Below are 23,261 nucleotides of genomic sequence, written 5' to 3' on the forward strand. Positions count from 1 at the left end.
GGTAACCATAATAACCATTTAAATATAGCATCATAATATCAAAGCAGTGAAAATGTTCCAGCCATCAAGTATGATTGGAAAAATTTAATAAGGAAAATGAATTTATTATGTTAAGTCCCAATGTGTATTTATTCCGTAAAAAAATGCCAGGCAAAAACAGTTGTATTTTTTTACAAACAAAAATTTGTAAATTGTATTTATTCTCTAAACAAAGGGCCAGGTCAAACAAAAGAATTGCGTTACAATTTCTTTGATTTCGTTTCTTTTCTATCAGTACAAGCTAATCCTTCATGGTTTTGCCTCAAAACAAAAAACCAAAACAGTCTATGTTGTTGTTTCTAAGATATCAATCATCAATCAATCAAGTTTATTCTTACGCCAAAATATCCAAAAGAATAGCACTGGCATGTCAAAAAAAGACGTGATCGTATCGCGCACTACAATTAGCCGAAGGGAGCTTAATATTTTTTTCTCCACTTTGACCCCCGGGTGGGGGGGGGTAGATTTTCAGGAGCTAGCTGAAACTCTGGCAGGATGCTACGAAAAAGATCCGACGACAGGCTGAACCTTCCAAAAGTCATGAGCAACTCGTGTCCTATGACAGATAGTGTATTTGGGCCTATTGATGTCAGAATCTCCTCGTATGATCTATATTCGTGCCCAAGGATGATTCGGCATGAGCGTTTTTGAATTCGCTCGATTTTAAGATCCTGAGCTTTGGTGAGTCCGGGGTGCCAAACCTGGTATCCATAATGCAGGGCAGGATGAACATAGGTTTTAAAGAGGCTGGTCAAGTTGTGGGGGGATAGTCCAAATCTTAGTAGCTGGGCAAATTGTCTGAGAAGACTGGCTCCTCTCTGAACCAATTTGGAGGTTTGGGATTCCCAGCCAAGGTTATTGTCGATTATGATCCCAAGAATTTTTGCGGACTCCACTGTTTTAAGATCAACCTCAGATTCTATTTGTTCCGGAATATGCTTTGTAAAGTTGACTCGGAGGACTACACTTTTTTTAGTGCGGATTTGAGGTTCGGCCTCGCTTGCTTGACGCCGCAGCTCCTCAAGGATGTACTTGAGTGCTTGTGATTTGGACGAGACCAATGGAAAGGTGAGTAGTGTCAAGTCGTCTGCAAATTTCAGTCTATGTTTTAGTTGGATTACCAGCTTGTTTACAGTTATGAGGAAAGCCAAAGGCCCAAGTTTGGTACCCTGAGGGGCTCCGCAGATGATAGGGAGGAACTTTTACATCTTTGTTGTCTGTGTATTTTTAAGTTCAACGCATTGCATCCTGTCGCTCAGAAAACTGGCCATCTCTGTAACAAGAATTTGTCGAGCTTTCATTTCAGCTGTTCCAGAAACGACGATATAATGGTCTAAGAGGTCGAACGCCTTGACCATGTCCCCAATAAGAACATCGACGTAAAAGCCAGGATTTTCAAGGTGGCTTAGGATTTCTTCCGTCATGATGACAAGGTAGTGTATAGTGCTGTGCTTAGGGCGGAATCCAAATTGCCGTGGATCAAGCGATTCTTTGATATCGTCATAGAGCCAGCTAAATAGAAAATCTTCCAAGATTTTTGAGAAGTTGATTGTAGGTCATTGCTTTACATTTTTATTTATACTCGTTGCATAACCAGTTTCATGAGAATTTCCCTACCCTAGAATGTATTAGAAATGAATAAAAGACAGGCTAATTAGCACAAGTATGTAACCCTTGCTCTTAAGGATCAACAAGCTTTACAGTATTACTCTTGTTTAGAAGGTGTTCTTTGTAATAGAAGAGAAGTGATGTGGCTCTCCTTCCACTAAAAATCTGTTGGGGGAGGGTGGATTGTAGTTGGAGGGGCATGACCCCTCTTTGGTCATCCATTTGTGCAGATTGAAACTCCTTAAATGGTTATAGCTCAAACATGCGACAACATGCCTAGGTTTGGGGTAAAAACTGATCATGGGAGACATGGGCTAATACTGGAGGGCGTCTCACCCAGTCTAGCTTTATAATCGTATTGATTTTAAATCCTTGTGTAATTCTAGCTCAAGCTAGAATTTTTTTATATCATTATTTCATTAAAAAAAATAAAACTTGCTCGAACTTCCAGAAATTCTTTTTTTTATGTTTCTTTATATTTTGAACAACTAACCTAGATTTGATTTCTAATTTGTAATTGTCAATCTAATTTGTAAATGTGTCAGTTTAGGTATTAGTTCAGCAATCAGAACCTTTTTATGACAAGGAAGGCTAGAATGAAATTTACCCTAAAACACTAAAATTTGTGCTTGCACCCTCATAATGTATTTCTCCTCCTTCCTGCGCTACTGATTTTTGCACCTTCCACATGAGGGAAAAAATCTTTCTTCATGTAATTTATAACCAATTACTAATTATAAAACCATCCCATTACGCTACGCAACTTGTTTAAGGTGTCTCTTGGGCTTGAAGCCTGAAGGCAAGCATGTATTTCTCATTATAGAGATCGCAAAGTATCCTTAAGTTTCGTTAAAAGATGACGATGTTTTTTTACATAGGTTAGTAATTATACCCTGTTAAATCTTCCAAAAAAAACTTTTTAGGAAGGGATAAGGAGACAGAATTATTTGTTGGGGGGAAGGAGATGAAGTATTTTTCGCATGTCCTGATAAAAGAGTATACACTGTTTTTTTTTTTTTTTAATGTATTTTTTCCGACAGGCTAGCATTAGGATATTTTTCGTAATCTCGTTCTAGTCTAACTTGGGCCAGAATTAACTATTTTGAGTCTCTGAATCTCCTTCTCAACCTGGCAGTGTGTATACTGCTCATCTGTTTCTTTTTAAGACCTTATGATGGAAAGTGGAGCAAAACAATGGTTGGATTTGGGCCAGAAGATGATCACTTTGTCATGGAGTTGACCTACAATTATGGCATATCTACTTATAAAATGGGCAATGACTTCATTGGAATTACCATAAGGTAACTATCACTTTTTTGTTTTGTTATCCCTTCCCCATAAATGGGCCCCATCAAAACCTTTAGGAAGATATGTAGATATTTTTACGAGATTTGGGCTGATAGCTCTAAAAACAGTTTCTCTCTGCTCACAACCATGTGACTTAGCACAAAAATGCATATTCTTATGCCATGTGTCACAGAAAGGGTTTCAGTATCTTGTTTTTTTAAATAATTCTAAATCCGTAGGGTTTAATTTTTCACAAATTGTAAAACATTGTAAAAAGTTTAGAAAACTGGGAATGGTGATCAAGTTACTGCACCCACGAAAGACAACACCCCAAAAAGGTAACCCCCCAGTACCAATTTAATCTGAAATACAATCGTCTTAATAACAACCAAATGAACTTACGTAACAGGTGTAAAACAACAGTTGTAACAAATCAAATTATATTTTTGGCTTGTATCAATCACTATATCTATCATTTAGGGACTTTTACTTGTTGCTATCGCAATGTGTTTTATTAAGAGCCGTCCTAGCTGAATGGAGTGCGCGCTTGACTCGAGACCCTTTGTCCGGGAGGATAGGAGCTAGCTCCTGGTGTCCCTGGTTATTTGGTTTGAATGGGGGTCCGTGCCCTGACTCTGTAAGCTCAGCCTGAGTCGAATAATTATGCATTTTTTGCCAGAAAAAAAAAAGATCAAAGATGTGTGTTTGTTTTTGTCTCCCAGGGATGATTGTATGAAACTAATTGTCATAGAAGATTAGGAGAGGGCTTGTTTGAACAGAAATTAGAAGTTCTAGTGCCCTTTTTAAGTGACCAAAAACATTGGAAGGCAACTCGGCCCCCCCCCCTGCATCCCATGACTGTTATTGCCCCGATGCCACATGATAAAATTTTGAGCTAGCCATTTAATTCAGTGTAGCTGAAAGATCATGTATGCTTCAATGTATGAAGCATTCAAACCTGGCCCACAACACCCTATTGCACTTCTTGGCTGAAGGGCCATGAAACGGAGATTAGCACCGCCGGTAGAGATTGTAAAATCTAATGCCGTATGTGTTTTATTTACTCTGAAGGATATTCGTCTGTGGCAATGTAGTGTGGATTTCGGTGATTTTTAGTTTCACAATTTTTCAAGGTCGTAAGTTCAAAATTTCTGCTTGATAATATCGCAAGGAATGACACTTGTCTCCTTGTAAGAGGCATTATCTTTTTACGGTCAAATCTGAGTGAAGTCCATTTGAAATACATGCGCTCCATTCGTGAACTTTTTTGTCTTTTTTGACACTTTACTGGAAACAACATTCTCAGTTTTGAATAAAAGAATTCCTATTACGACTATATATACTAGTTTGTTTGTTTTTGCTTGCTAATTAAGATACTCGATGCTACTGCAATTTTAAACGTTTTTCAATTTCTTGTAATTGATATTTGCTTTAAATTTGCTGAGACGAGGGATTAAAAAAAAAATCATTCTGTAGTTTTTTGGAAGGGGTATTTTTTCTTTCGCATCCAATTTGCATATCTTGATTGTTCTGTGGCACACCATCGCAAATAATAATTATAATGGTTTATTGAGAATCCTTCTTCATGTTGTTGATAACCGATTATTAATTAGAAAACCATCTCATTACGCTACGCAACTAGTTTAAGGTGTCTCTTGGGCTTGAAGCCTGAAGGCAAGCATGTATTTCTCATTATAGAGATCGCACAGTATACGTAAGTTTCATTAAAAGATGACGATTTTTTTACGTATTATAGTGATTATACTTTGTTGAATCTTCCAAAAACACTTTTTTTTAGGGAGGGATAAGGAGACAGAATTATTTGTTGGGGGGAAGGAGATGAAGTATTTCTCGCAAGTCCTGATAAAAGAGTACACACTGTTTTTTTATTATTATTTTTTAATGTATGTTTTCCGACAGGCTAGTATTAGGGTATTTTTCTTAATCTTATTCTAGTAATCATTGTGTAGTTTTTTGGAAGTGGTATTTTTTCTTTCGCATCCAATTTGTATATCTGTGGTACACCGTCGCAAATAATTATTATAATGGTTTATTGAGAATCCACTATAAAAAGCAAGAACAGTGGATTAATGAATTAATGGAATATAAAGAAAAAAGAAACTAAATAGAAAAACAATCCACTCGGTGAAAAACGCGGGCACAATTCCATGAAATGGCTTCAAGTTCTATAATGGCAGACTCGCACAGAAATTAGCACACTGTTAAATTGTGCATTGTTTTTTGTTCTTATGCGATGGTGGCAAATATTCTAAAAATCTCATATATAGAAAATGCGCTGAACTGAACTCTTGGATACTTTTCTGGCACAGAAATGGAATCAAACCAGATAAAATAGGACAGACCTATCACAATATGTTGACAACAGTTGACTAATAAGCGAGAAATAGTGAAAATTAGCGTAAGTGCATATTAAAATGCTAATCTAGGAAAAGTAGACCAATCATCAGGAACATGACAGAAAAGTGCGCAGTTTGTCTCAGATTTAAACAAAAACACAAGACATGTCAACTTGTAATATGCAAGTAGTATATGTATTTTTGAGGGGGCAGTGGCGTGTTGAAGCGGTCAATATGGCTTGAAAACTCTTATATTTTACCGAAATTGTCATATACAATATATTACCGTGACGTTTTGTGACGTGCTATTACTGTGACGTTTTCCTTGGCATTTTCCCTTTGATCTTTATGGTACGTTTAGTTTGATTGGTAGAACATTTTTACCAATTAGTCTAATTGGTAAAAATGGCCGTGGAAAAACGGGATTGTGTCTACACCGAAGTCCTATATTTCCATATACTACGTTTTGTGGTTAACCGCAAAATGAGAAACGTATTACCCGTAAGTGGAAAATGGAGAGGATATGTGGAATAAACATGCCATAAATACGGAATTGCAAATAAAAGAAAAATGAAATTAAATTTTAAATGAATATTTGGATATTGACCCAGTTATGCCTGCTATCTCGAGTGTTTTATTATGTAAATTATCTTGTTTTACTCGTAGATACCTTACCTTAGTTCCTCCTGGGCCAGGTGTGGCACATAGGGCATCAACGAAGTCTCGCGAGATGTCTCGGAGCGGAGCAGCAGCCGTGACGTCCTCCCACTGTCGTTGTAACGACAGCTCAGCACTCCGCAGGTCTTGGTCGTACTGTCGCCGGAGGGTGTGTTTCGGTCGTCCTCTTTTTCGCCCACCCTCGGCTCGCCACTCGTAGACAGTACTCGGAAGACGGTCTCCTGGCATTCGGAGGACATGACCAAGATAGGTCTATCTTCTCTGCTTCAGGAGATCTGTGACTGGCGGTTGACCTGTTCGTCTGCGGACTACCACGTTCGTGACCCTGTCCTGCCACGAAATATTAAAAATTCTTCAGAGGCAGACATTTTCAAATGCTAGGATACGTTTTTCCAGCTGGATATTCAGCTTCCAACATTCACTTGCATAAAGGAGAATTGACATGACATTGCTATTTAAAATACGGAGGTTTAGGCGCAAAGAGTATTTTTTGCTTTGCCATACTGGTTTCAGTTTGTTGAATGCTGATGTTGCTTGCCCAGTTCTTCTTTTTATCTCTTTGATTATTCCGCCATCATATTAGATCCAACTTCCAAGATATTTGAACTCCTGGACTTGTTCGGTTGTTCTTCAGTTGCATTTAAAGATCAAAGATGAGTTGGATTTGGCCATGCTCTTCGATTTACCAACGTTTACTATTTGTCCCACTTTCTCAGCCTTGTCCGCTATGGTGTCAAGTAGTTGCTTCGCCTCTTCTAAAAGTACTACGTCGTGTGCGAAGTCTAAGTCTTTGAGGTTCTGGCCTTTGACTTTCAAACAGTTCGTGGTAACGAACTGTATAGTAAGAGCGACTTGTCTCAATAGTAACCGAAACTCTAAAAAACGGAATATTAATATCAATAGATACATGAAAATAATTTTAATTACATAATTTTTATGCTGATTTTAAATTTTTGAGTTTCATCAAGTTTAGTCTTACTCATCAAAAGTTACGAGCCTGGAAAAATTTGCCCTACTTTCGAAAAAAGGGGAAAACATCCCCCAGAAGTCATAGAATGTTAATGAAAATCACACTATCAGTTTCAGCGTATCAGAGAACCTTAATGTAGATGTTTCAAGCTCCTATTTGCAAAACTGTGGAATTTGGTATTTTTTGCCGTAAGAAAGATCACGGACGCGTGTTTTTTTTTTTTTTTTTTTTTTTTTTTTTTTTTTTTTTTACACCAAAGGCTGATTCTTGATGTAGGATATAATCCATTACTCGGACGAATAGGAATAGGGATAACACACAGCCTTGTTTCACCCTAGAGAGAATCTTGAATAATCGTGTCTCCCCATTTTCCGTTTGGACACAACATTCGCTCTCTTCAAAGAGGGTCATTATTATTCGGATTGGTTTGTTAGGTACTCTATAAAATTTCAAAATCTTCCATAAAACATCACGATCGATGGTGTCAAACGCTTTTTCAAAATCAATGAAGAGCAGATACAGCTTTTATTCCATTCTCTTGACATCCACCATAAGTCTGAGGATAAAAATAAGGTCCAAACATGATCTACCAGGCCGGAACCCATGTTCTGCTCCTAGATGTGAGTCAAGACCTGTCTTCAGGCAGTGCAAAGTAGTTATGGCCAAAATTATACTTGGCACTGACGTCAGGTTGATCCCCCTCAAGTTGTCACAGTTAAGAGCATCTCCCTTCTTAAACAGTTTGACTAGAATACCTCTAGTCCAATCACGTGGGACCTTTCCCATGCTCCAAACTGCTACTAGGAGAGCAGTCCATACATTCAACTAGTTTTGAAGGGATGTCTTTGCCATCTCTGCTGTTATCCCATTTACTCCCGATGCACGGCCGTTTTAAGCTTTTTGACAGCTGCTTCTACCTCTACAGTGCTGAGAAGATCAGCACTTCTATCAGTTTGTAAAAGCGGGATATCAGGTACAGTTTCTAGGTCATGGGATGGGGGACGATTAAGTATATGTTCAAAATGGGGTGCTCATCTTTTGTCTACTTTCTTGGGATCTCGTAGATAACCATTTTATAAATATCGCTTTTTTTAAAGCAAGTTTATTTTTCTGAACATAATTTCTTGCTTAGGTTGAAACGTTTTCAAACGCAAAAAAAAAATAAGTGTACAACTATAAAAATGTTGAATTTGGCAATTAACCTTTTGAACCGATCATGCCCCCCCCCCCTTCTCGTTAGAAGTTGTAAATTCGGCCTCAGCCGGTTTTTGCTGTCAGGAGTATTTTAGCATTGAGTGCATGAGTGAAGACCTGCAATTACATTCAGTTAGAAAGTCTAGTGTGAAAACTGAACAAGAGTCAGTGTCAATTTTATATTGGGATGTATGATGTGTATCAGTACATATGAGTACACGGGTGTATGGGTACACATGGGTGGAGGCAGCATATTGTCTAGGGGGGGGGCAGTCGATAGTGTGATGGAGTTTTATCAACTGCTTTTTCCAAACCATCTGCTTTTTCAGCCATATCTAATGTAAATTTGAAGGTTTTGTGGGGGCAGCGGCCCCCCCCCCCCTCCCTACGCCCATGTGGGTACATAAGTGGTTCTTGAATTAACGGGCAGTACGAAGAGGAAAGACGTTTGGGGCGCCCATGGTGTGTGATTACTTACCAATTTTTTTTTTTAATTTGGATTGTGATCAGTGGTGACGAAAGATCGAGAGTATTTTACCCTTTCATTTATGAGTGATTGCGTGCATTTGCAATCAGTTGGAGATGTGTAGTGTAAAAAAAACAACTGCAAAGAATCATTACATTTCTTATGGAATATAAGAGATTGGCTTACATAAACGTCGGAAATGTCAACTGAGCCTTATCTAGAGTGTTGAGGGGTATAATGTTTTTTTTTTAGGAAAGGGAGAGTACGAAAAGGAAAAACTTTCATGGCGTCCAAGGTATATGGTTTCTCACTAAAAAATTTCCGCGGATGTTATCGCGGATAGGGAGGCTATTTGATACATTTTAACTGAGGAATTGAAATGAGGGGAAAATGTGCCAAGATTCCGAGACTTTTCTCTGATGATCAAAAACAGTGCTGTAACAAGATGTGTGCGCGGAAACTAGCACATCAGGAATGAGCGAAGTTTTTTGGAATCAGTAGAATCCTCGAAATAAAAGAAAAAAGATGCATATCAAGGTCAAAGTTCAATTTAACATTGCTTTGGCTGTTCAAACTTTGTAGAATTTTAATGATCTAACTGGGCAAATTGAACCATATGATCAAACTAGGTCAATCCGCCGAGGATTGACCCAGAAGTCAAACTGTCAACCAAGGGTGGCATATTGAGGAACTGAAAAGACAAAACTGCTCGCTTAGCTTGTAAGGAAGTAGGTTTAGACCATCACAGATATTATTGGGCGGGGGGGGGGATCATCCGTCTTATATACTGATAATGCCATTCATCCCGAAAATGATTTTCAGAATAAAAAAGCGCGTATGTTCAAGTCAAAATTTAAAATCAATATTGCTTGTCTTCTTCGACACTGGTAGAATTGTAATCACTGACTTAGCAAATTGACTCAGATTGTCAAACTGAAGTTGACCCAGTGACCAATCTGTCAAACAACGGTACGATATTGAGGCATTGAAAAAAAAATCATCGGGTGAACATTCGGGAAAAGTTCATGGTTGTGAAGTGATGGATGGTTGTTACACCAGGACATTTTTCCTGCTCTTAGGGCTCTGTGTGAAGCAGTTTCTGACCAGCAGAAACCCTGGTATAATGGGCCGTCTGCTCTGTGTACTGATTTTGCTGTCTGTGATTTTTTCTATTTCACAAAATAAAATCTTGTATTACGGAATCACATTGCAGCGCCAACACCTTGGAATTTAGCTTGTGTTGTTAGCTTAATTTAGATTATGTATCACCATTTGTCGACACACTGGGCGATTTTGTCGGCACATTCTTTATATCCCCACTCAAAACTCAAGTTGCGCCCCTCTGTATATAATATTGTATATACTTTTATTGTTGAGCTGTTGAATAAATCCATATATCTATCTATCTTTAAGCTGACACGTTTATGGGAACAGTCTCTTCTCTCTTTCTTCTTTTTAAGCCTTGTGAAGTTTGATTATAAGCTATAGAAAAACAGTTTTTATAAATTTAAAAAGAGGGCGAACAAGTTTTAAGCTAAATTTTTTATCACTTAAAAGACAAAATGAAATGCGATTTTTTTTTTTCAGCCAGTCAGCTGTTTTAACGGGAAGGGAAAACTCCATTCGAGCCTATCATTATATATTATGCCTGAGTATAAAAATGCTAATGTATTTAAATTATTAGGTCAAAGGAATGCCTTGAGCGAGCAGCAGCTAATGATTGGCCTATTCTGACTAGTGATTCTAAGAAATACCTGGAATGCCCTGGCGGATACAAGTTTTTCATTGAAGAGGTGCCTCAACCAAGAGATTCAGGTAATGGCTTTGTGTTGCTCAGGTAGATTCAGGTTGCTCAGAGATTCAGGTAGTGGCTTTGTGTTGAGGAGCCTCAACCAAGAGATTCAGGTAATGGCTTTGTGTTGCTCTTATTTCCAAAAAAAATGATACTAATCATCTGGAAGCATTGGGATTTTTTGCCTGCCAAGGTTTATTGCTTTAGTACGATAATTTACTGAAATGGGCCCCAGGCCTCCTTCTTGATTTTTTTTTAATGATTTAATAAATAAAAAGTGTAGACTCAGGAACCTCTCCAACTGGAGCCACGATTACGAAACATAGATGTATTTTAATTAACCTTTTTGATTGAGGCTAATTCCAAAAGTTAAATTACATCCAGCCAGCTATAAGCCCCGGTCTGCTGGGTGTGTCGAAGTAAGGAAACTCCCCTAATGGCTTTAATGCTTGCTTGATGGAGCCATAACGGTCACTGTTTTTAGGTTAATATTTAATAAGCTTTGTGGAAATTGAAGGTTAAATTTCGTAGTGACATTCTTTGTTATTTTTGGGTGGTAGTCATATGTCACTTTGGAAAGCCAATTTGGGTCACCCTTAAAGAAAGGAAAACAAGAATTCCGATTTTAACGTTAATAAAACTTTTTAGAGAAAGATATTACTTTTTATCCCATACGTAGCTGATTTGTTGAAGTGAATCTTCTTCCCCTCCCCTTTTTAAAGCTCACTGTGCAATGTTTATTTTCAACTTTTTTTACTCGGTTTTTATAGTTGTTTCTTTACTTTACCCTACTGGCGAAATTGTCTTAGTGTTTTTATTTGTTTAATTCCTTTATAAATTATGTGAATTTTAATTGTTTTTGTCCTTTTTGGCATGTTGTTTTTTATTTGTTTTTTTTTTTAGTTTAAATTGCAAATTCAGCTCATCTGGGCTTGTGATAGTCAGGTGGTAGCGCAAATAAATCTTAGCTTTATGTTTGTGTGTTCAGAAGAAATTTCTGCGTATGAAAATATTTTTGTTTTTATATTACTCCTTTGAATTAATTTTTCCTTCTCGAATTTGGGTTGAGTAAAGAGTACTGTATTCTAGACAATTCGACTCTTTATGGGTAATTCGGAACGCCTTTCTTGGGAGTGTGGGGGATCCTTACGGGAAAAACAGCATGTTCTTAGACCCAAACATTCAGGTTTCCATGCATTTTCCCACATTTTCTAGGAAAGGGCTTAAACTATTAGAACGACAGACAAGTCTATCAATAACAAAAAACCATTTGGATGAGACCCCCTTCCACCCGAACTGAATATTCAATCCTGGAATTTTTAAAATTTTTTTCAGATCCTGTTGTAAAAATAGCATTAGCGTCATCAAACTTGGACCGATCTTTGAAGTACTGGAATGAACTCCTGCAGATGAAGATTTATGAGAAGAAAGATAATATGGCCTTAGTTGGTTACGCAGATAACCAAGCTAAGCTTTGTCTAGTTGACATTGGAGGTTTGTATTCTTTTTTGGACGGCTATTATGTGGCAGATAGAATGACAAGGGTTGAAGCTGGCTCTGGTCCAGAAAAAACTCCTTTGTTAGGGTGGTAAATCACCCCCTCAGACCTTCTCTACAAACCAAACCCGACAAAAAATCTATTCGATAGTTGTAGAATATTTTTGTTTCTAGTTTCTATCTTTTTTTGTATATTATCCAAAGAAACAAGAACTTTGTATTCCACAACCTGATGGTAATTAAGGTTGGGAAAATACAGACTTTCTTAACTAAAAATTGTTATTGATGCTGAAAAATTTCCAAAATGAGGGCCTTATTTATATGTTATTTATTATTATTATTATATTATTTCAATAGCTTATTGAGAACTTCGCACTGTGAATGCTTATCAGGCTGTGTAGGCCGAGGGGCATGTAAGACGAAGCAAAAAGAGTTCGTCAATACACATGACTTTTGTAGCCCAGTATAAATTCGTACATCTGTTATACTACGTCATATTAAAAAATATATGGATTTTTTTCGGTGTAATTTTCTGTGGGGAGAGTGAATTTTCCACGGGAGAATTTTGTGTAGGGAGGAAAGTTTCCGGGAGAATTCTCTAGGAGAAAATTTACACAGGGGGGGGGGGGGGCATTTCTTACCATGATTTGAAAAACAGTCAGAAATCAAATAAAAATAAATAATTTGTCAACTGATAGTATGGAGCAACATAAAAACTGAAACTGAACATAAATTATTCTGTATATGAAGGGGCTGCCCCTTGCTCTTTACCCAAAAGTTTGACTTTTTGTCTTAATTATTTAGGAAAGACTACCCAAACATAAGGGCACTTGTGTTTCCAGTATGTAGTATTATAATGAAAGATCTTAAGCCGATCTTGGCCAGCCATGACAGAAAACCAACAGAGAAAAATCTCAGTGAAAAAAAAAACAACAAACGAGACTGCGGCCAGTGGCCAGTTACACTGGCCGCAGTCTCGTTTGCTTTTTTTTTTTTTTTTTTTACCGAGATTTTTCTCTGTTCGTTTTTTGTAGTAGTATAAATTGGTACGTCTTTGGTGGTAACTTTTCGCTGGTTAGTGATGCACTGATTTTTATGATTTTGAAACTTTGGCTGTCCTCTGTTAAAACCACAGTTTATGTAATTAGACAGCAATTTTACCGCAGATGATTTCTGGCTCTTCATTCTCGGTGCGAACAAAAAGCTCCTCCCACTTATTTCTGCACTTATGGGTTATTGTGTATGCGTCAATCAATGAGAAATGGTTACAAAGTGCATTATTCGTAACTGCAAAAGCAGAAAAAAGCTGGGTGAGCTTGCCAAGTGTTTTGAATCTTTCCTATCTCACAGTCATGAATTCTTTTATATACAAATTATGACTTAATATATTATTAATATACTGCAGACTTAACTGATTGGCCTATGTAGTATTTTATAAAAAAGGGAGCGGGGGGTTGATGAAATTTATTTATGCATTGTAATGCATTGTATGCATTAAACTACAAGTTTGAAGCTACAAGTTTGAAGCTTAGTAGAAATCGCGGTTAGAAATCGAACTTGCTTAAATAATCAAATATTTTTGATAAGACTGCAGTATGAAAAGACACAAAATTGCTTAAAGAGCAAAAAACTTGTAATTGCAAAAATATTTGTGTATATTTTAACAAGGAATTACAACAATTGAAAAACCTTAAAAAAGAAAACCAGAAGTTTAAAGCTTAGTAGACAATCGGCGTTAGAAATTGGATTTGCTTCAGTAATCAAATATCTTTGAAAAGCTCGCAGGATAATATACACTTGTCTGTATCCTTCATGATATACACTTGCTGTCTGTATCCTTCGCCTTCCTAAAGCAATTTTGTTTCAAAAACAACTCGACTAATATTCTGTTTGTACTACTTTGGCTTTCAATTTTTTATCCTTTTTTTAAAACTAATCCTGTTATGATTTCAAGTCTTAATTTCAGGCCTCCCACTGGGTTCATAATTATGAAAAAAGTTCATATTTTTAACCTAGGTTCATAAATGGTTCATAATTTAGAAAAAAAGGGTCATAAAGTTCATATTTTTCTTGTCATCAGCTGGAAAGCACTTGCGGTTGCTGTCTTTTTCCTTATAAAGGACAGGCGAAGCAAATATACAAGAGTTTTATTTAAAACGTTTCAAACTGTAACACTCAGCATGTTTTGTGAAACATTTTCTTCTGTTCAAAAAGACATTGTTACATCTAACTTGGTTCCTATATTGCCCCTATATCTTGTTTTACTAAGCTATCTTTTAGTATTCTCCTTTTTCCGGCTTGAGTCTTTGCTACCTTCATGGAGTTTTCTAGTCGTAATATTCCTAAATAGTTGATTTAAGCTTATGAGCTGTAACATAACTTCTTGCCAGAAGATCATAAGTTGATTGATTATTCTTTTTTCTTTTTCTTTTTTTTACATGGATTCACACTAATGCTTATTCTCTTTTTTTTAGGAAAAGTTTGCTGCTATATTAATGCTTTTTTTGCTTTGTGCCAATTGTTGCTTGGTTGCTGCTTAAGAGCTAAAAATGGGCAGATGCAAGTTTAATACCGCATGGTTAAAAAAAGAGGACAATACTAAGCGCTTGGTCAGTGATTGGTGTGCAGGCAGTGTTAATAGTGACGAAGAAGCTTTCTGCAAAGTGTGTAACAAAAGCTTTATGAGCATTAGAGGATGGAACTCTATAATCCAACACTCAGAGGGCGAAAAGCATGTTTCGAATCTTAGAGCGAAACTGGACTCGCTGCAGCTTGTATTACAGACAACTAGCTCGTCAAACCCCAAAATAAATTTGATTTCTAGAAAGGACCAGGTCCTAAAGGCAGAGCTCATTTGGGCCATGAATAATGTCATCCGTGATATGAGCGCTGCTTCCTGCAATGGCATTGCGAACATTTTTAAAGCTATGTTCCCTGGTGAAGTGGCGGCGGAACTCAGCCTTGGAGAGACCAATGTATCATACTTCATAACAGAGGCGCTGTTGCCCCATTTTCGCAAGGACCTTCTACGCGACATTGGATCTTCTTACTTGGCGTTGCTTTACGATGAGACTACAAATGCCAAAGGTGCAAAGGAGTTGAATATCATGATTAGATACTGGTCGGAGACCGAAGAAAGAGTCTCTGTACGCCACTGACAGTCCTTTTTCATAGGACACGCAAAAGCGGAAGATTTACACCAGCACCTACTGCAAGCTCTAAAGGATACTCTAACCTTGATCTCCGTCAAGTCTTGATGCTGGGAAGTGACAGACCTAATGTCAACAAGAAAGTTTGGAGGTTATGAAGTTAGAACTGTGCACAGCAACCAAGGCCTAGCTGACATTGGACATGCAACATACAGATAGTCCACAACGCTTTTTTGAAAGGTTTGGACCATCACGGATCCAAAGTTTCCGATTTTGCGATTCGAATTTTCTACTTCTTTAGTGGTTGGCCTGCCCGTTTAGAAGACTTTGGTACCATCCAGGAGAATCTCAAGCTTCCTCCACATTGTTTCCTGAAACGTGTGCCAAGTCGATGGCTAACCCTTCTTCTTTCAGCTGATAGACTTGATGAGCAATGGGATGCTCTTGGTGAGCATTTTCTGAAATTCACCCCTAAGAAAAGACCAGAATTGATGAAGTCTAGTAGATACCGAGAGTTATATAGCAGTCTCCAGTGTACCACAACCAAAGCGTTAGTCCTCTTTGTCATATCTTTTGGAAAGCTATTTGTTCAGTTCACAGAGTTGTTTCAAGGTGAAGGACCACTTATCCACATTCTGTATGACGAAATGCGTCGACTAGCAAAGATGACCGCCAGCCGTTTTGTCAAGCAAAGTGCTTTGACTGATATTCAGAAGGGAAAAAAACTTTTTCTGAGCTCTCCAATTCAAATGGGGATTTTCTTTCATCCGATAAAGTAGCATGCGGTGACGGCGTGGAAAAATGCCTGTCGAATGGACAAAAGTTGATGCTCTGAACTTCAGAAGTAGTGCCAGAACTGCTTATCTGGCCGCTTGTCGCCATATTGAAGAGAAATCACTAGGTCAAAGTGCCCTTCAGCATTTCCGGTGCCTGTGGCTGGATGATTCGAATCCTGAGACAATAACAAGCGACTTTGTGGAAATCGTTGGATTTATGCCTTTCCGTGCGAATACTGAAGCTGCCATTGACGAATGGAATTTGCTCCAGCTGGAACCGAGTTTGCCTAAGAACATGACTTCAGCAAGGATTGATGTTTTATGGAACTCGGTTTTTAGTCTGAAAAATCATCAAGGACAGACAAAGTATCCCATTGTTTCAAAGATAGTAAAAGTAGCTCTCTGCATGTCGCATGGGAACGCTGACGTTGAACGTGATTTTTCCCGGTCAGGATGGATCATGACCAAGGAAAAATCATTGATGAAAGTCAAAATGCTCAATGCTAGACTGATAGTCTCTGACGCTCTAAAGAAGTTCGAGAACAAGCCCAAAATAGTCCCTATTAATCGATAGTTGTTGAATTTGGGGCGAAATGCGTGCCAGAGTTATAAATTGTACTTGAAAACTGAGTGATCAAGACAGGCTAAAGAGGAGTCCAAAAAGAAAGAAGAAGAAGAGAAGAGGGCAAGAGAAGAAGAGGAAAAAAGAGGATGTTATCTGAGAAGACGACCATTGAACACCTGGAAAAAGATTTGATTGAGAAGAAGTCAGTTGAAAAGGAGAAGAGACAAGTAGCAGAAAGGCTTCTTCAAGAAGCTAATGAGAAGCTGAAAAAAGCCATAGATGCCAAAGACTTTGTAGAAATAAGCCTTGCACAAAGTATGATGGAGGCTTTGAGCCGGAAGATATACGAAGAAGATGAGGCAGCCAGAAAGGTTGAGCTGATACAGAGCAGGGTAAACAAACAAAATTCGTCCTTAATTTCGTCCTATTTTGCCAAAAGGAACAAGTATAGTGGACTATTTTGTACTATTGTATTTTGTACTTTTATACAAATTAAACGCATTTAACTGAACTCATGAAAAAAAAAAAAAAAGAAGAATATGTGCACTAGTGATGAAAACACTAAGTGCTACTTTTTGTGTCCACGGACAGTTTCTGAGGTGCACATATCGTAAATTTAGGTTCATAAATACGGAATAATTTCTGTTCGTTTTAAGTTTTAATGTCGCTCCTTACTTTCAGTTTAAAAAACTTGTTTTTTTATTTAATTTCTGATCGTTTTTTAGTTAATGCAGTTTTTATTTTGGCTCACCGTCATTGAATAAGTAAACAAAATTTGCATAAACATTTTACTTTTCTTTTGCTAAATGGCAAAATTTGTTCCAATTCTTTAAAAATTACCCCTTAATCACAAAGGCCGTTAATTAGAATAAATAGCCCTTTTGAAAGTACTAAAAAATCTTTGGCTTAAAGAGCGAGGCATTGACTAGAAGGTGAACCCAATCATATAGCTAATATTTTTTGTTCGTTTTAAGTTTTGATGTTGCTCCTTACTTTCAGTTGAAAAACTTGTTTTTTTATATTAAATTTCTGATTTTTTTTTAAATAATGATGGGGAATCCGGCGCCCCCTTCATAGCAATGTCCCTTCCCCCAGGTAAACTTCCTTCATGAAAAGATCCTCCCATGTAACCCCCGATCCACCCCCACTCCCCACTACCAGAAACAAATCCCCCTGAAAACGTCTGTATACTTCCCAATAACCAATACTATATGGTAACATTGGGTAAAGTTCATAACTTTCAGCCCTCCCCCTGGGGGCTTCGAGGCATTAAGTCATCCTAAAAGACATAGTTATAATATTTTCGACCATGCTGAACAAAATGGCTATCTCAAAACCTAAAAGACAAATCTATCAGATTTTCGACAATTTTGATCGGGTGACTTTTTTTGGTCACTTAAAAAGGGCACTGTAATTTTTAATTTCAGATCGAATTAATTACCACACGATATTCTAGGACCACTGGGTCGATACGATCACCCCTGAAGAAAAAAAAAAATAAACACGCATCCGTGATCTTTATCCTGGCCAAAAATGCAAAATTCCACATTTTTGTAGATAGGAGCTTGAAACCTCTAGAAAAGAGTTCTCTGATACGCTGAATATGATGGTGTGATTTTTATTAAGGTTCTATAACTTTTAGGGGGTCTTTCCCCCTTTTTTCGAAAATCAGCCAAATTTTCTCAGGCGCGTAACTTTTGATGGGTAACTTGATGAAAATTATATATTTGAAATCAGAATAAAAATTTGATTCTTTTGATGTATCTATTGGTATCAAAATCCCGTTTTTTAGATTTTCGGTTACTATTGAGCCGGGTCGCTCCTTACTTACAGTTCGTTACCACGAACTATTTGATTGCAATTTCTGTTCGTTTTGGGTTTCATTTATTTATCGATGCTGATTTGTGGTAAATTATTTGATTTTATTTTTGCTCATTTTTGGTTTAATGGAGTTTTTTACTTTTCTTTGAAAAACTTATGTTGTGGAAAAAGTATTTTTTTAATTAATGTTAAGAAAAGAGTTAAAGAGAGATGGGTAGAATATTTTGAGAACTTGCCAGACCGTGATAGAGTTAAGGAAAAGATATAGAACAGAATGAAAAAGTTTGTGACAATTTGGATGTTAAGTAAGATTTTTTTTTGTGAGGAAGAATTAGTGACAGTACTGAAAGGATTAAAAAATAATAAGGCCCCAAGTGTTGATAGTGTAGTAAATGAGTTTCTTAAGTAAGGTGGCATTGGGGTTATAAATAAGTTACTGAAGATTATGAATAGTAATTTTTGAAATAGGTAAAGTACCTAGTGACTTTTAGAAAACTCTAATTAAAACCCTCTGTAAGAGAGGTAATAAGAGTGAGTGTATTAATTATAGACGCATTAGCCTGTTTTCTGTAGGACTGTAGGTAGTTAATTACTTACTATGACGATACCTTTTAGGTTTAGAGATGCTGTGGACAAAGTTTTAAGCGAAGAACATTGCTGTTTTAGGAAGGATAGTCGACCTAATTTTCACTCTTAGATTATTAATTAAAATGTGTCTGAGTAGGTAAACACCGTTAGTCCTCTGTTTTATAGATTATGAGCTAGCGTTTGATTCAGCCGATAGGAGAGCTTTAGCGAAGGTCTTATACTTTTATGGTATACCAGACAAATACATTAAAGTGATTAGTGCTATGTACGAGAATATCATTGCTCAGGTTAGGGTAAGAAATGAGGTTAATAGGTGGTTTCGTATTAAATCAGGAGTTAAGTGGGGTTCTATCTCTATTTATATGAATCATTTTGATAGACTTTGTGCTAAGAAGCACAGCACAGGCAATGGAAGAACATGGAGTAAAATGGGGAAGTAAAACTCTCCTGGACTTAGATTATGCTGATGATTTCAGCATCCTAGATGAAAGTGTTAGCAAGATGAATGAATTTCTAAAGGTTATGCGAGTTCAGGGTGCAAGAATAGATTGAAAATTAATGTTAAGGAGACTAAGTCGCTAAGGCTAGTAATAAGTGAAGGTGAAAAGATGATGTTTGGAAAGGAGAAGTTTCATCAAGTGGGCAGTTTCACTTACCTTGGTTGCATCATAGGCAGCGAAATAGCGCTGCCTAAATAAAGAACGATGTTGGCCCAATGTATTTATTTGTTTTAGACCATGGCACTTCGTATTGAAGGAGTTTTCGTAGAAACTGCGAAATTGGTGGATTCAATTGGAAATTGAGAGGGCTAGTGCCCTTTCTAGTTGTCGAAAGTGATTGGAGGGCAACCAAACCCCCTCCCACGCCCATCATTTCTCCAAACGCGTCCAGTCAAAATTTTGAGACGTCCATTTTGTTTAACGTAGTTTAAAAGTCTGGAAATTATGTCTTTGAGGATGAAACCCCCCCCCCCACAGCCCTCATGGCGAGGGTTGTAAGTTTTGTCCTCGAGGCATGTAAGGTTTTTATTAAAAGTGTTGTCGTAAAAACCTCAGAAAGGGCTCATTCGATTGGCAGTCAGAAGTTCTAGTGCCCTTTTTAAGAGTCAAAGTGATCGGAGGGCAAATATCCCCCCCCCACACACACACACACATACACACCTCGTATTTTCCCGAAATGTATCTGATTGAAATTTTGTGGTAGCCATTTTGTTCAACGTAGTTGAAAGTTTTGGAAATTATGTCTTTGAGGATGACCCTCCCACAGCCCTCAGGTCAAGGGCTGTAAATTATACCCTGGGGACATATAAGGCTTTTATAGCGTTGTTGTGGAAACTTTAAAAAGGTCTCATTCGATTGGAAATTGAGAGGACTAGTGCCCTTTTTAATAATCGAAAGTGATCGGAGGGTAAATGCCCCCCACTGGTAATGCCCGGAGGGCAAGTACACTTCCGATCAAAATTTTGAGATAGCCATTTTGTTGAACGCAGTTTAAAGCTCCAGAAATTGTGTCTTTGAGGATGAATACCCCCCCCTCATAACCCTCAGGGCAAGGGCTGTAAGTTATTCCCTGGGGTCATGTAAAGTTTTTATAAAAAGGGTGGTCATATAAGCTTCGGAAGGGGTTCATTGGATTGATAATCAGAGGTTCTAGTGCCCTTTTTAAGATTCAAAGTGATGGGAGGGCATATAGCCCTCCCCCCATACCTCGTATTCTCCCGAAATGTATCTGATAGGAATTTTGAAATAGCCGTTTTATTCGAAATAGTCCAAATATCATATAACAAGGCTTTTAGGGTTGAAACAAACCCTGGGGGCATGGATTGTAATTTATGCCCCGGGGGCATCTAAGGTTTTTATGGAAGTGACGGTTGTATAAATATATATATATATATATATATATATATATATATATATATATATATATATATATATATATTTATATATATGTATATTATATGTATATTATATGTATATTATATTTTATATATATGTATATATATATGTAATTTATATATATGTATATATATTTAAATTTATTTGTGCCCGCTTACAATAGATAAATGGAAAAAAGCGGAGCACAAAATGAATCAAAAGAAAGAAGAAAAACCTATTTGACACTAAAAATTAAATGCAGATATTTTATTCACAGAAACAGTTGAATCAGCGGTGAGCCGTAGAGTTTACTGAGGGATGGTGTTGAGGCTCTCCGTTCCATATCAATCACCTTGGTTTATGAATCAAGAATTCCATATATGGATGAGATCTCCGTGTTAGAAAATCTTAGTGGAAGGCCCAGCAAAAATTTTGCAAATCTGTAATACGTGGTTCGTATTTTTCGACGCTCAGTGAGGGACAACATTTCCCACAAGGGTGATATGTGCCAGATGGCAGGAGAGACGACGGCGTTGAATAGTTTTGACTTAATAAATCGATTAAATGACCACTTCCATTTGACAGCTTTTCTCTATGTTGACTCGTAGTCCGATTCTTCTGTATAGGGTCACTAGGAGACGATGATTCTCTTGTAGTCCCCTTAGCGTGCTGCTTAGGAGCAATAAGTCATCTGCATAAGAAATGAAACTTAGATCCAAGCCCTCCCAAAAGAACGTCCCTCGAGCGAGTCTAGTTACAGAGTAAGTTGCAAAATTGAAGATGATAGGGCTTAGAACAGATCCTTGCCGAACTCCTTTGAAGTGCTGAATGGGTTCAGAAAGCTTTTGCTTGCGTTGACCGGCGATTGTTTCCCATCCCAAAGCTAGACAAATATGCGTATGGGAGTACCAATCATGGAGAACAAGGACAATGCAGGGGTCGACTTCTGAATCTAGAGGCACAACAGTGCTTGCGAGTGGATTGACAGAATCTGACGCAGCAGAAATGTCGATGCTGCAGGCAAACAGTAGCTTTTTAACTATAGATGTTAACCTTTTTAATTTCATTATTCTTCTTAGTAACCTATGGGCGTGTCCACAGCCCAACTCATTTCTGAATCCAAGTTGTTTGTCTCTCATTAGAGCATCCGACTTAATATGGGGCATCAGAACCCTCTCAAATACTTTGCTGATAACCGATGAAACTGTGATTGGTCTGTAACTTTTACAAAGCAAGGGGTCTCGATTCTTTTTCAGAATATTGGATGTGTGGCAACCATGAAAGTTGTTGGCAGGTGTGAGTCCCTGCTATATCCTCATTTGGAATAGTAAGGCTAAGTACTCTTGTAGAAGTTCTGTGCCGCGCTGTAAGTGCCTCGGAGTGATCCCATCGAGCCCTGGAGACTAGTTCTTTTTCAATTTTCTCACTTTTATTTCAATATGCCATTTAGAAACAATGACAGCAGTGCGATGGAGTTTTGCGCTGATTAATTGTCTATCTAACTCAGATTTATATACGGAGTCCAGCTCGTTGGGTGGCGGCGCAAACATGTCCTTTTAATGGTTTACCCAACTTTTGTTGGGAATGGAACTTTGCACAACAGTGTCAGCCCTGTTAGATTGTATTCGCTCCCGTAGGATGTTTGGGTCACTCCTGCAATCACAAGACAACTTCTCCACTTGCTGGACTTGCATATTCTCGACAGTACGTTTGAATTCTTTTTTGGCATATCGAAAGCACTGAAAAACTACTCCAGAGCGGGGTTTGTCGTAATCCTTCCACAATTCGTACCAGAACTTGGATCTCTTCTTAGCAAAATTGACATTTGGGTTATCCCATCCCTTTTTACGAGCGTTGGAGTACACTTTTGCCAATGGAACAGCGGCAGATTCTGCAAGCTTCATTTGGTGAATAATTTCGGAGCAAAAGATGTTCAGGGCTAGTCTGTCTTCATTTTGTCCATGAATAAGCAGGTGGAACGGTACTTTGATTTTAGGAAGCGTCGAGTCAAGAATATCTTTGTACAATGACTGATTTATCCTGTGCCATTCACTCTTAATAAACCATGATCGCCTGGGGCACCGCTTATAGGTGGAGAATGGTACCGTTAAGCTAATCCCAAGGTGATCGCTACAATTGTGTTCCGAGTCAACAACGGATTTAATCCCCGTCGGAAGTAGGGAATTCACGAAAAAGTGATCGATATCTGATGTAGCCAGGGATGCGCTGTGAACAAACGTTCAAGGACTGGGACTTGAAGGAGCGGGATTTTTGAACTGGGGCCATAGCGTCTGGCAGACACCCCCGTAATATGGCTAAAAAACGATGATCATCTAGAAGCTGACAGTTGAAGTCCCCACAGATAATAATCATTTCTGACTTGTATTGTTTGACCAGCCTCCCGAATCTCGCATAAACCTTCATGTAGCGCCTTTCTGAGAGGACATCGCGATAATTTGTAGGGAGATACACTGATATGACTATAAAGCCATTTGGGCCAGGAACTCTAATCGCAGAAACAGAATCGCATGAATCAATTAGCGTGCATTGCAAATTAGAGTCTGGAATGATCAAGATTCCATCACTCGGCCTTCCAACTG

At 37.9% G+C, this 23,261-nt stretch overlaps 1 protein-coding gene across 1 annotated transcript in view; it reads left to right on the plus strand.

The window, feature by feature from the left end:
• LOC148951728 (glyoxalase domain-containing protein 4) overlaps nucleotides 1-23,261 on the plus strand; it is a 75,415-nt gene that overhangs the window by 41,671 nt on the left and 10,483 nt on the right. The window contains exons 3-5 of the mRNA XM_089089302.1: nucleotides 2,814-2,948; nucleotides 10,284-10,414; nucleotides 11,727-11,885. Of these exons, the coding sequence (XP_088945428.1) occupies nucleotides 2,814-2,948; nucleotides 10,284-10,414; nucleotides 11,727-11,885 (425 nt within the window). The remainder of the gene's footprint in view (nucleotides 1-2,813; nucleotides 2,949-10,283; nucleotides 10,415-11,726; nucleotides 11,886-23,261) is intronic.

Source organism: Artemia sp. Qi Xiang Cuo, chromosome 5 (assembly GCF_049724085.1).
Source record: "Artemia sp. Qi Xiang Cuo chromosome 5, ASM4972408v1, whole genome shotgun sequence".
Classification (NCBI taxonomy): domain Eukaryota; kingdom Metazoa; phylum Arthropoda; class Branchiopoda; order Anostraca; family Artemiidae; genus Artemia; species Artemia sp. Qi Xiang Cuo.